The sequence below is a fragment of the Cystoisospora suis genome (genome assembly GCF_002600585.1).
Source record: "Cystoisospora suis strain Wien I chromosome Unknown contig_955, whole genome shotgun sequence".
NCBI lineage: Eukaryota > Apicomplexa > Conoidasida > Eucoccidiorida > Sarcocystidae > Cystoisospora > Cystoisospora suis.
Window position 1 is genome coordinate 1,253 of NW_027153756.1, and position 10,602 is coordinate 11,854.

Here is a 10,602-nt window from a genome sequence, read left to right on the forward strand (position 1 = left end):
AATCAGGCGTATGAAGAACTACCTGCCTTGTCTCCTGTGAGCAGGAGTGCCTGGCTAGAGCGTCGGGGCGACTGCACACGAGTGGCACCGGGGGTTACTGCTAGGCCGACTGCGGCACAGCTTGGAGACAGGAGTACGGCGGGGTTCACAGTACGGTGTTTGAATGGGGGCTCCTATCGGACGGCTGGCCCACCCGGACTGAAGCATTGCTCCACCCCGAGGGACAATCGAGCAGCAGAATAACCACCGAGAGCGAGGCCTAGGCGAATGGAGTAAAAGCACAGCAGTATAGAAGAAGACGGAAAAAATCGAGGAAAAAAAGAAAAGGTGGAGTGCGTAAGCTGTCGTGTGCTGACATAACGGCCCATACTCTCCGTGCATGGCTGTTACGGACACGTTCGAAAAGGCAGTAACTTGAATTTTGTCGGGTTTTCGACAAAATCCGGCCTTCTTTGCTCCGGGCAATCTTTTTTTTCGTGTACCTGCGTTTTCGTTTTGTCTAAGAGGAAGCCTCGCTCATAAATTCCTATGTCGGTTAACAAGACCAGGATTTATAAGAACGGACGACAGGCGTGTGGCACATTACAGTTTCTGTTTCCACTTTTTTCTATTCGTGGGGCACTAGTAGTAGCCGAGATTCTAGTCCGTGTTGTTCAGCTTCAAAAATGCGATCATTCTACACGAGGAACGAGTGAAACCCGGAACTAAAGCACGTGTCAGAGGAAGACATTAGTTACACTACATTCACGTGTACTGCAGCGGTTCACCAGTCACGTCCGTGTCGTAAGTTGCCGCTCACGACTTACACAAGAGCTGAGCCAGGATCAGCGAGCCGTTCGTCCGAGCGGGCGGTTACCATCTCGCACATCACGTTTTTGTCGTCGAGGTCAGGCATCAAATTGGATTATGACAGCGGGCCGCAATCCGAGCGGAACCATCCTCGTGAAACAAGGAGAGACGCCGTTCACAGGTGAACAGAAATGTCCCCGCCCTCAGTGGAGCATAACGAGTCAGCTGGTTAAGGTGCCAGATTGTATCTACCCGAAAACCAGCGATCTGCTGCCTGCGGGCAGGGCCGCGAACGCCCCCACGAGCGAAGTTTGTTGAACCTGTCTTGGGTTTTCGTCACTTCGCCGAAAGCATCCGTGCACTGAAGTCTGCCAGAAGCGAACAGGATTATCTCATCTCGAGGCACTGGCGAAGCTTCGCACTGTGCCCACCGTGTGGTACACCTGGCGGCACAACTTAGTAACACTACTGTTACTGCACGTGAAACAAACCCTTAAACTTTTGATCGTTGCATAAAACAATCCGTGGAGAGTCCTTTTGCTCAAGAAATCCCAAGTGCCATTCATCTGTATACTGCACAGCTAGTCGGTGCCGTAGATCAGTGCCACCCCCGGCAGTCTGTCCCCACTACTACATTGGGAGGTACGGTTTTGAGCTAAGATGCAGACGCCCGGTTTCTGTCTGCAGGACGACACGCAGCGTCTCTTTTAGAGCGTAGCTACCAGATGGTTGAGCCGCAAATACACGCATGTGCTAAGATACACGCGAGGACGTTCCGCTGACAGTTGTGTCTCCCGACCACGGGCGGCACAATCTTTGTCAACCACTGTCCCGGTCTGCCTGACAGCTGAGCACCACACCGAACTGTGGGAATGCCAAGGCAGTCAGACCAAAGTGAACAAAATACGAGGCTGGCATTGCATTAGCCGAGCGAGGCAAACTTCGGGACACAGTGGAAACGCTCGCGTTGTCGGACCTGAACCGAGACATGAGACGAGGACAGTGAAGCCGTCCGTTTGTACCTGCCAGTGCGTACACCTGACTCCGGCTGTCTGGTTAGGGGCACAAGCATAGCCTTCACTCGAGCACTTTTGCTGTGTCGCACCTTTGTACCCCCTGCGCCAACTGTGCCTTATCACCTCACTCGTTCCGTCACGCGGACCCTGCGGCTGACGCCGTGCAGGTTCAGACCACTGCCAATGCCTTCGGATGTGAATCTGGAGCTCCTTACAGAAATTGAACGGTGACGAGTGGGGAGCGGAGGCAAAACCTCGCATGATTTCCTTTCATTCCAGCTCCGCGTTTGTTCAGACCTCTGCCCCATCGCAGGTGAAGTCGCACCGGTCTGTCCCACTGTCTTGAAACCTGGTTCTCTTCGATGCAGAGAGGCAGGCTGCCCAGTCTACATATGACTCCGCCAGTCCCGGGCTCCAGGGTCCCGCACGAACTGAGGTGTCTGATGCTGCAGTCCCACCAAGGTTTCGGTTCCCCGCCATGAAAACTGAGCAATCAAGAGTTCGGGTCTTGACAAGCGGCAACAGTGCAAGCCTTCTTAACTTACAGGGCAGAAAAGAAAGGAAGGCACATGCATGGGGTCGAAACCGATACAGAGTGGTACGCCCGGGCGGTAGTACTTGATGCCAAGAAGTATCAGCGGTCGTATGCAAAGACAAACCTCTCGTTGTCACCCAGTTGCCAGTTGTACGCCCTGACCACACTCTGACACCCCAACTGTTGCCTCAGCGGCCGCACCGGGCCACCTGAGATATATTCATTCCGGCAAAACAGAGTAGCACAAGTCATACCGAAGAGCAGAGAGGTTCTCTCGGCAGCAGCAAACGTCAATCAATATCGTCGAAGTCCGCATCAAGTACATCGGCGGTCAGTCCGTCTTGCGTGCCCTCCGGGCTCTCGTCCTCTCTGGGTAGTAATTCCGCAGCCAGATCGGTCACCTCCTCGTTAACTAGGCCCTCGTCGAGGTCTGGGAACTCTTCCTCGTCTTCCTCTGGATCGGGAGTACGGGTGTCGCGCGCACCGTCTGCAGCGCTTCCCGCTTCGCTTGACGCGGCAGCCTGCTCTTCGCGGATTTGCTGCAGCAAGAGCTTTCCCGCGGGTTTCAGTGCTGCAGCTCCAAGTTTTGCCTCCACTTCCTCGAGCATGATACCCCAGCTCACCCTGTTTTCCCTTCCATCTCGGACGGGACCGCCCTTCGGATTCCAGAACTCCCTGGGAATGTCTTTAAGCGGAATATATTTCTCTAAGTCTCGAAGGTTCATAGCAAAGATCAGCTTCTCCCGCGGAACCCCGAGCAGCGCCGCCATTACCGGGCGAAGGCCGCTGAGAGCTCGCGGAATGTTGATTAGTATGAGTGCCTCAATCACCGGGTCGTACCGATTCAAAAATTGCTGCAAAACAGGCTGGTATTCCAGCACAAGCCGCCTGATGTCCGAGAGAAGACCCGGGATCCTCCACGGGAGCAAGTTCGACAAATTCAGCAGTTTCGAAAAAACTGTGGTGTCGACAACACGTAGATGTGTTGGCGACTTGTAATGGTCCATGACACGATCCAACACGAGAAACTCGACGTCCATCATCAGCGTCGCCTCTTTGACGGTTCTTAACTCATCGAGCAGATCGTACGCTATCACACTCCCCCGACGAGAAAAACCTTTGAAAAATAATGTCATCTGGCCGTGTACGTCCTCGAACATCGACAGAGCCTTCAAGACACGATCTTCAGGCAGAGGTGTCGGTCTCTTCGATGCAAGGACGACGGCTTCCTTCGTGTCGCGTCCTGTCCGGCCGACCCCGGACTTTTGAATGCTACCCTTGGTCACGCCGGCCTGGCTTTTGTCGCTGCGCTTTGGCTTTGCTTCCGCCGCAGAACCATACTGAATGAGTTGACCGGTGGGCCCACGCACGAGAATAAGACTGCATATCACGACTGCGGTGAAAGCAAAGAGCAGCCACACTGCGCCCCGGTACGAGTTCAGTCCGTGGTGGCAGACGTGGCGAGTTTCCCCCGAACTCATAGCACACGGCCGAAACTGGCAAGACGCCATCACCGCCGCAGGCGCACAGGCCTTGCGTGAGAGGCCCATCGTACAGCACTTCGTACGTATCGCTAGCTGGGAAAGTAGACTGGACGGCTGGGTGCCTCTTAGGCCGGCAGGCTTCTACGATCGTTGACCTCGTCTGGACGGGGGGATAGGAAAGAGGAAAAGGCGCAGCACACACCCTGGTTGCACGGAGAGGTGGGCACTCCCCGTATTGAATTCGTGTGAGAAGGAAGTCAGGAGGCACCAGCTGATGAAAACGTGAACCCAATCGCCTAAGGGCATCGTAGAGTTGACGCTTCAACGCAATTCAAAACCAGGCCGCGCGAGCCTCTACCCGTTAGACAAACAGAACGCTCGGACAACCACAAGCAGGTTGTAGGTAACCGTTGGCGCAACGGCGCGTACGGTGGAGAGGCAGCGACTACACGAGTCGCATACAGAAAATTGCCGGAGCAGCCCTTGTTACTTCCTTCTGTGGTGCATGGCGGGATCCCTTTTCCTCGGATGGAGTGAACGCTTTGTTTCCGAAGCCGCTCAAATGCGAAAATATCCGGTCCGGCGGCGCGGCCGGACGGCAAGGCGTCCACGGCTTCTTCCCGCGCAGCGTCCTTCGTACGTCATAACGGACCGGGAAACTTCAAAAGCAATCGCGCAGATCTATGCGAACTGCAGCTGCGTGAACAGCGGACGCACTCAACGGCAGCCACAAAAGGGTTTCGTCAACAGAAGGCAAGCAGATGCTAACAGGAGAGTAACATAGGGACGGCGGAACACCGCATAAAACCTCCGAACAGCTGCGTAATCCTAGTTTAAAAGAAATGCTCTAATGTGTCGGTGCTTATGAAGATCCCGCGGTCCCGCGAGCTGAATACCAACCAGCGAGTCGCTGGGCGCGTTCGTCGTCCCCACTTTCGCCGCCGCTCCCTGCGCTTGGAGACTGTTCCACCAATCTTTGGATCGGTGAACCAGCAACCGGCGGACTGCGAATGCATGCGGCGCAGACTGTTGGACAGGACTTGACCAGTGTACCACGGTTACCAGTACCATTTCCCGAAGCGTTTCTCCATATCGTCTCAAACGCATCCCAGGAAATGCTGCCGCATAAGTTTGCTGTAGTGCCGGACAGTTCCCGGTACGGTTGCAGGAAAAAGCGGCGGGGGCCAGAGAGGTTGTTCTTTTTTCGGTGGCGCACGTAGACAAGGCCGGAAACGGGTCTTAGCAGTCGGTGTCTCTCGAGAGAGGGCCATTACTGTGCGGCCAGCCGTTGAAACCAGCGCCCATAAGACAGGCCACACCAGGACTGGACACGTCACCAGGCAGCCTGTCTCCCCTCTTTGAGGATCCGCTCCTGGTGGGGTCATTGTCAGGGCTTACGAACAGCAGTTCGTCTCTGCTGCCGCACTGGGGAAGGGCTCGCAGTCCCTGCCGCCCGACTAGAATGGAGCACTTCGAGATTTGGGGAGCAGATCTGGTGCGGCAGACGTGGGCCGCAGGCGGCCGCGCGTTACGAGTTATACAGCAGAGGTGGCGACCATGGGCCGCTGCAGTGGACGACTAGTGCGCCGCTACCGGGCCGGAGATGATGTGTGTCTGAGCCCGGGGTGCGCTTGATGCAGGCTCCCCGGCCTGCTGTCGTGTGTCACTTCAGGGCCTCCAGCTGCTCCTGTGGTACCGCAGTCAAGCTCCGGACACGTGTGGCACGAGCAAACGTGCCGCGCTCTCACCGGCTACGCTGCCTGCGGTAGGTATCGACACTTGGCGTGCGCACAGTTCTCTTCTTACGCTTCACACCTTGCATGCCGGCAGCGTCGGCGGCGCGTCCATTGTAGCACAGTTCATGTCACAAACCTGGTTCCACTTCCGAGAAGACACCACACACGAATGCGGCTCGTAGGTAGCACAGCGCAGCATCAAAGGTGATCGAGCCGCCGCGTTGCGCAGCACAGCCAGTCACGGGCACCGGCGCAAGAACCAGAGCTTCCCCTGCACTGGAGATAGCGCAGGGCAAGGGCGGGTCCCTGCACTGCATGCCTGGATGGTCGCGTGGTGGGGTCCTTTCTGCACTTTGGCTGCTGCTCCTACAGAGTTGCGAAGCCCTGGAAGAAATTCAGCTTGGTAAGTGTAAGTACTCAAGCTTCTTCATCCAGATTCTTCTCACAAGTCGAGGAATACGATAAACCCTCACTCAGCCCTTAGAGACGTTAGAAGTCCCGACAGATGGAAGGAAGTGTCCCGTTTCCCCCACCAGAAATACATACCCCATACAGGGCTCCCTGCCACAAGTCGAGGGACCGTCACCAGCACCAGAGGCAGCAGAGGTAAGTCGAACGTTCTATTCAGGTTCCGGAGAAACTTACACCAACCGAACAGATTTTGGGACCCCACCTACCAAGCCAGCAAGGGTTGATGCAGGGAATTTACGTAAGACTTCTGAAGACTCCGAAGTGAGCTCACCTAGCTGACGCCGGGCAATATCTTCTTAACCGAGGAAGACGGTCGTTGTTGCCGAACAAAATTGTTGTGCCCACGACTTACTCAGGTTCGTCTGCCAGCCGCAAATCTTGCCTGCTGCCATTTGGACTTAGCCGCGAGCCGTGTCTAATTTCCGAGTGGAGGACGGCCCAGCTGGATAGGGGCTGGCCATTAAGGGAAATGGCAAAGAAGTCACAATATGCTAATTGCGGACTTCCTAACCACGGCCCGCCGCTTCTACGAACCTTGCAGATTTGCAGAGCTTGCAACACCAGACGTTTGCCTGCTGGACTCAATGTTGATGACATTTGGTTTAGTGACCCCGGGAGAACTGTAACATAGTCGACGAGCAGAGTACTCCATATGTGGCAGCAGTTTCTCGTAGACAGAGAACATGATAGCCGATGAGGCGAGAGTGGCAAGGAGCTTCGAGTGGAGCCCGGCAAAAAGGCCCCGAAGACCTTCGGTTTCCAGAATGGTCACCAGACACCGAAACGAAGCTGTGATGGACATCAAGCCAGGAAGAAAATGGTTCGTCAGCGCCTGTAGCAACCGGTCGGTGGACACTAAAACTGGCTGCGCGATACTTTCTGTTTTACGAGTGCCTGCGACGGTTGCAAATTGCATTCTCCAGTTGCTCCTACAAATTTCTTGCTCGAGGCTGAGTTTATGCCAGGCCAAGCAGACCGGTTCTCACCATCATATCACAGCTCAAACACCCTCATCCCAACAGCCAGCAATCCTCTGCGATACCTCTGGGAAGAAAAAGAGGGCGCTAGTAGCTGTCCTACGGGTGTCCGACCTATATGTCTCCTTCCACATGGTGATTTAGAAACTCTAGTATGTACGCGTCAGCGGCACCCAGTGCAAGTCAGTCAGTGCTGTATCGTCAGTAAGTGTGCGCGGAGCACAGAAGGAGTCCTGAGACCAGCCAACAGCCAAAGGAGAATCTGGTCAGCCTGCAGACTCTTACCGGAGTTGTCGTGCACATTGTGGAGTTTTGTCTGCGCCCGCGTCTTCACGACCAAGTACGGGTATGTCAGCAGGGTCGCGCACAGCTTTGCAACAATGCCTGTTATGCAAGCGAAGATATCAGGAGCGTGCGGGCAACGCTTGGCCGCCAGGTAGTGCGAAGTCTGTTCCGCCAGCCTGTAATCAAACTTCTTTTGTTCGTAATCTCTTTGAGACACTCGTCGTAATGTGTTAGGTGAATATGCGAATATGATGCACTGGCGGTAGATGAGCAGAGACAAGGAACGTGCAGCATTCTCGGACATCGGCTTTTTTCTGCTTGGATCGGGTCGACTGGCACCTTCGTCGAAAACGGCCTTCAACACCGGAGACACAGACTGCAGGTCTCGAAAGTGCTGCCTCCACTTCCCGAGTAGCGCTCATTTTACCCTACCGACTGCTGCTCCGACCAAGTCGTAAAACTAGTGCGCACACCGCCCTACCCCCCGCCTGTTTTCACGGTCGACCTCGCAGCAGTGCCGCTCATGCATCGGACAATCCGGCTACGGCGGCAGTGATTCCTGTGAAGCGCGCTTCCTGTCAGTCTTCTACAGGCTACCCCAAGGCTTTCTCCAGTCACATTCGAATCCGGACACACAGTGTCTTGGACAGGGGGGTACAGTTATATACAGCGTCAGTGTATAGTGGGAGCACTGCTTCGGACCGAAATTCCAACTGAATGATTGGTGTTTTGGGTGGCCACGTGTGCGCCGAGGATCCACAGACTTTCCTGCAGGAATGCGTCGCACGAGTTGCAGCTTCAGAAACCTTACCGAGGATGAAAGCTTCACTGGCCGACAGCGGAGGCCGGCGAGCAGGAGAGAGGCCCTCCTGGAAGCGGCTTTCATCAGCGGTTCCTGATCGGCGAGGGGTTGAGAGAATCGCCCCTGCCCCTGGTGCGGTGTTCCATCGTCGACGCTCTCCGTGGTCAGTCGGACGCTTTGTTGTCTGTGATTGGTGACGCATGAAGTCAGAACTCGAAGACTGCAGAGAGTTTCACTGAAACCTAAGAACGGGGCCCATGGGTACACTTGCTCCGAATAGAGATATGCTCGATCAACAGGGTCATAAAAGGCGAACAGGTGAGTTTCTTTTCGCCCTTGTGCGTTTTCCTCGCACGCCCACAGGTGATCTGAGCTTCACCCAGGCCCTACGCTGGGGACGCTCATAATAGTGGGTGCTTTAGGCGCTGCCCACGCACCCACAAACCACAACAAAGGCGTAGTGCGACTCGGGATGTTCAGTCTGCAAGTCAAGGCTCCAGGCGCTGAGCTCCGTCCGTAGTCAATATACGTCCCGAGCTACTGAAGTGATCCACAGTGGAGCTGTGAGACTAGCAAATTCAATCGTGAGGGCACAATCTATATAACTCAAAATCTCCTGAGAGAGGATTACCGGGCACACTTTGTAGGGCGGTGTTCGTTTGTAGCTCGAGGCCGACCTGGACTTTAAGTGTGGTAAGGGTTTCCTTCAAGAGATCGTACAGGAAGAACTGTATAGCTGGATTAAGCACCAGAACTAGAGCAGGCACGATACCTGCAAACCACCCCCGGAGACCTTCTTTTTTCCAGATGAAGCGGAGCATCCCCCAGACGCTCTGCACAGGCATCACGGAAACAGGGCAATCAACTCATCCACTTAGAGGGACGCATCGTGGCGTGCCTACTAGCACGCTGAATTAAGACGAGAGGCACGCATACCCCACCGGCTTCAGCACACCAACAAATACCTTGCTCTCCTATACTAAGATGGAGCAATCACGAATTGGGGTCTGACTTGCCACACAGCAGTCACAGGGCATCAGCTAGTAGTCCTAGCAACTCGTGGAGGAGCGTGGTCGAGCAAACTCCTTGGTCGACTCCTGCCGGTGCACCGCTCTGGTCTGGTGCTCTAGTCTTGTCATGTTCCGGCAAAACGTGACCGTGCCCGTGCCTGACTTAATTTTGGACTCGGCTGCACATTGTTTTGGATGGTGGGCAGCGGTGAAGCCGTCGCGTAGCTACTCTTCTCACTAGGGGCAAGCTGTGGAGTCTGTGCTTCAGGCGAGGGCTTGAGTTTTACACTGTAGCATAAGTTAGAGGGAGCCGGCCAACAAAGAAGCATCGGCCGGCGAGGCGCGCCCGGGGCACGGAAACTTAGCCACGGAGCACAACAGGAAGAGGTCTCCTTGTTGCTTTGTTGGTGCACATCCACGCTTTCCGAAGTCTAAGAACTGTCACAACTGAGTCCTTGAAGAGAGAGTTGCGGCTATTCTCCTGTGGATCGGCCACGTCAAAAAACGTAGGCTTCAACATGTGATGCCGCGACAACGCACCTAGGCAAGCATGCCGTGCCAGGGAACCAGGGCCGGAACCCAAAGAAGATTTCGAAAACTACTCGGAGAAGGAAAGGAACGGACCGGAGTTGTGATCAGGGCACAATGACAGAAGCAGTGTTTCCTCCAGGGGGCTCACCGTGCCTTTTCGCGGAAGCTCGAGCCTGATCCGCGTGTTCGCAACCCAAACTGCCGCGAACACACACGCACCCAAAGCAGAGACCGCATTGTCAGGACGAGAGCTTCGGTCTAATGTGTATCCGGAGAGTGAGCAGAACGAAACGTGATGTCGGATGCGGAGTAAAGCTCATCTTCTTTTGAGGGGCATGACTGCGGTGGAGGCAACTTTTTTCTGTAGACCTACACGGATTTCCGACGACGGCAGAGCAGATTCCCGCACTCATTGCGAGGAGCACATTCGCGGCGGCCATTGAGGGCCAGCCCCTGCCGCAGAGAAACACAGCGGAGGAGACAACGGATGAGGACTGCTATGGCGCGTGACAGGCAGGCGAGGCAAGGCCAACGGTGACGAGAAAACGGACTGCAGTAGGTTCACCTTCGGTAAAGGCGTGTCTAGGCGATCCAAGTTCAGCTTTTCGGATTTCTTGGTTGCTGAGCAACAACTTTCCTGTCTTCCTATAAATCACTGAATTTTTTGTTGTTAGGACGCTCGACGGACCATACCGTCTGCGGCAAAGCGGTGCGTGCAGCTGGTGTAACTCAAGATCATGAACAGGGTTTACGATGCACCTACAGATAACCGGAGAGCTCCGCCGCCGCCAGTGTGCGGCTGCGGCCTGCGCTGGTCGACGCCGCTGGCTCAAGCTGCCCTGGTGAAGTGGAGACGAAGAAACCCCGAGCGCACACAAGCGTACCACTTGGACTACTTTCCTAGACATTTTCGGTGGTCCTCTGCGGCAACGCAGCCAATTTCCGAAACCCGACTACGCTCCTGAC

At 55.2% G+C, this 10,602-nt stretch overlaps 2 protein-coding genes across 2 annotated transcripts; both read right to left on the reverse strand.

Annotated features, from left to right (window-relative positions):
- Positions 1 to 727: 727 nt before the first annotated feature.
- Positions 728 to 5,191, reverse strand: CSUI_002270 (uncharacterized protein). The gene has a single exon (XM_068062472.1). The coding sequence runs from the start codon at positions 3,888 to 3,890 to the stop codon at positions 2,631 to 2,633; it is 1,260 nt and encodes a 419-aa protein (XP_067925549.1). The 5' UTR covers positions 3,891 to 5,191; the 3' UTR covers positions 728 to 2,630.
- A 547-nt stretch (positions 5,192 to 5,738) lies between these two features.
- On the reverse strand, positions 5,739 to 10,275 carry CSUI_002271 (mitochondrial carrier superfamily protein). The gene is made up of 6 exons (XM_068062473.1): positions 10,010 to 10,275; positions 9,785 to 9,834; positions 8,773 to 8,928; positions 8,105 to 8,279; positions 7,294 to 7,392; positions 5,739 to 6,820 (listed from the first exon to the last, which is right to left on the reverse strand). The coding sequence occupies exons 1-6, from the start codon at positions 10,074 to 10,076 to the stop codon at positions 6,558 to 6,560; spliced, it is 810 nt and encodes a 269-aa protein (XP_067925550.1). The 5' UTR covers positions 10,077 to 10,275; the 3' UTR covers positions 5,739 to 6,557.
- Positions 10,276 to 10,602: the final 327 nt, after the last annotated feature.

Coding starts and splice junctions, on each gene's coding strand:
- CSUI_002271 (XM_068062473.1), bottom strand. CDS start 10,076: ATGGCCGCCGCGAATGTGCTCCTCGCAATGAGTGCGGGAATCTGCTCT. Junction 7,393..8,104: donor CAGTGAAGCTTTCATCCTCG/GTAAGGTTTCTG, acceptor CTTGCATAACAG/GCATTGTTGCAAAGCTGTGC. Junction 6,821..7,293: donor CAATGTGCACGACAACTCCG/GTAAGAGTCTGC, acceptor TGTCCATCACAG/CTTCGTTTCGGTGTCTGGTG.
- CSUI_002270 (XM_068062472.1), bottom strand. CDS start 3,890: ATGGGCCTCTCACGCAAGGCCTGTGCGCCTGCGGCGGTGATGGCGTCT.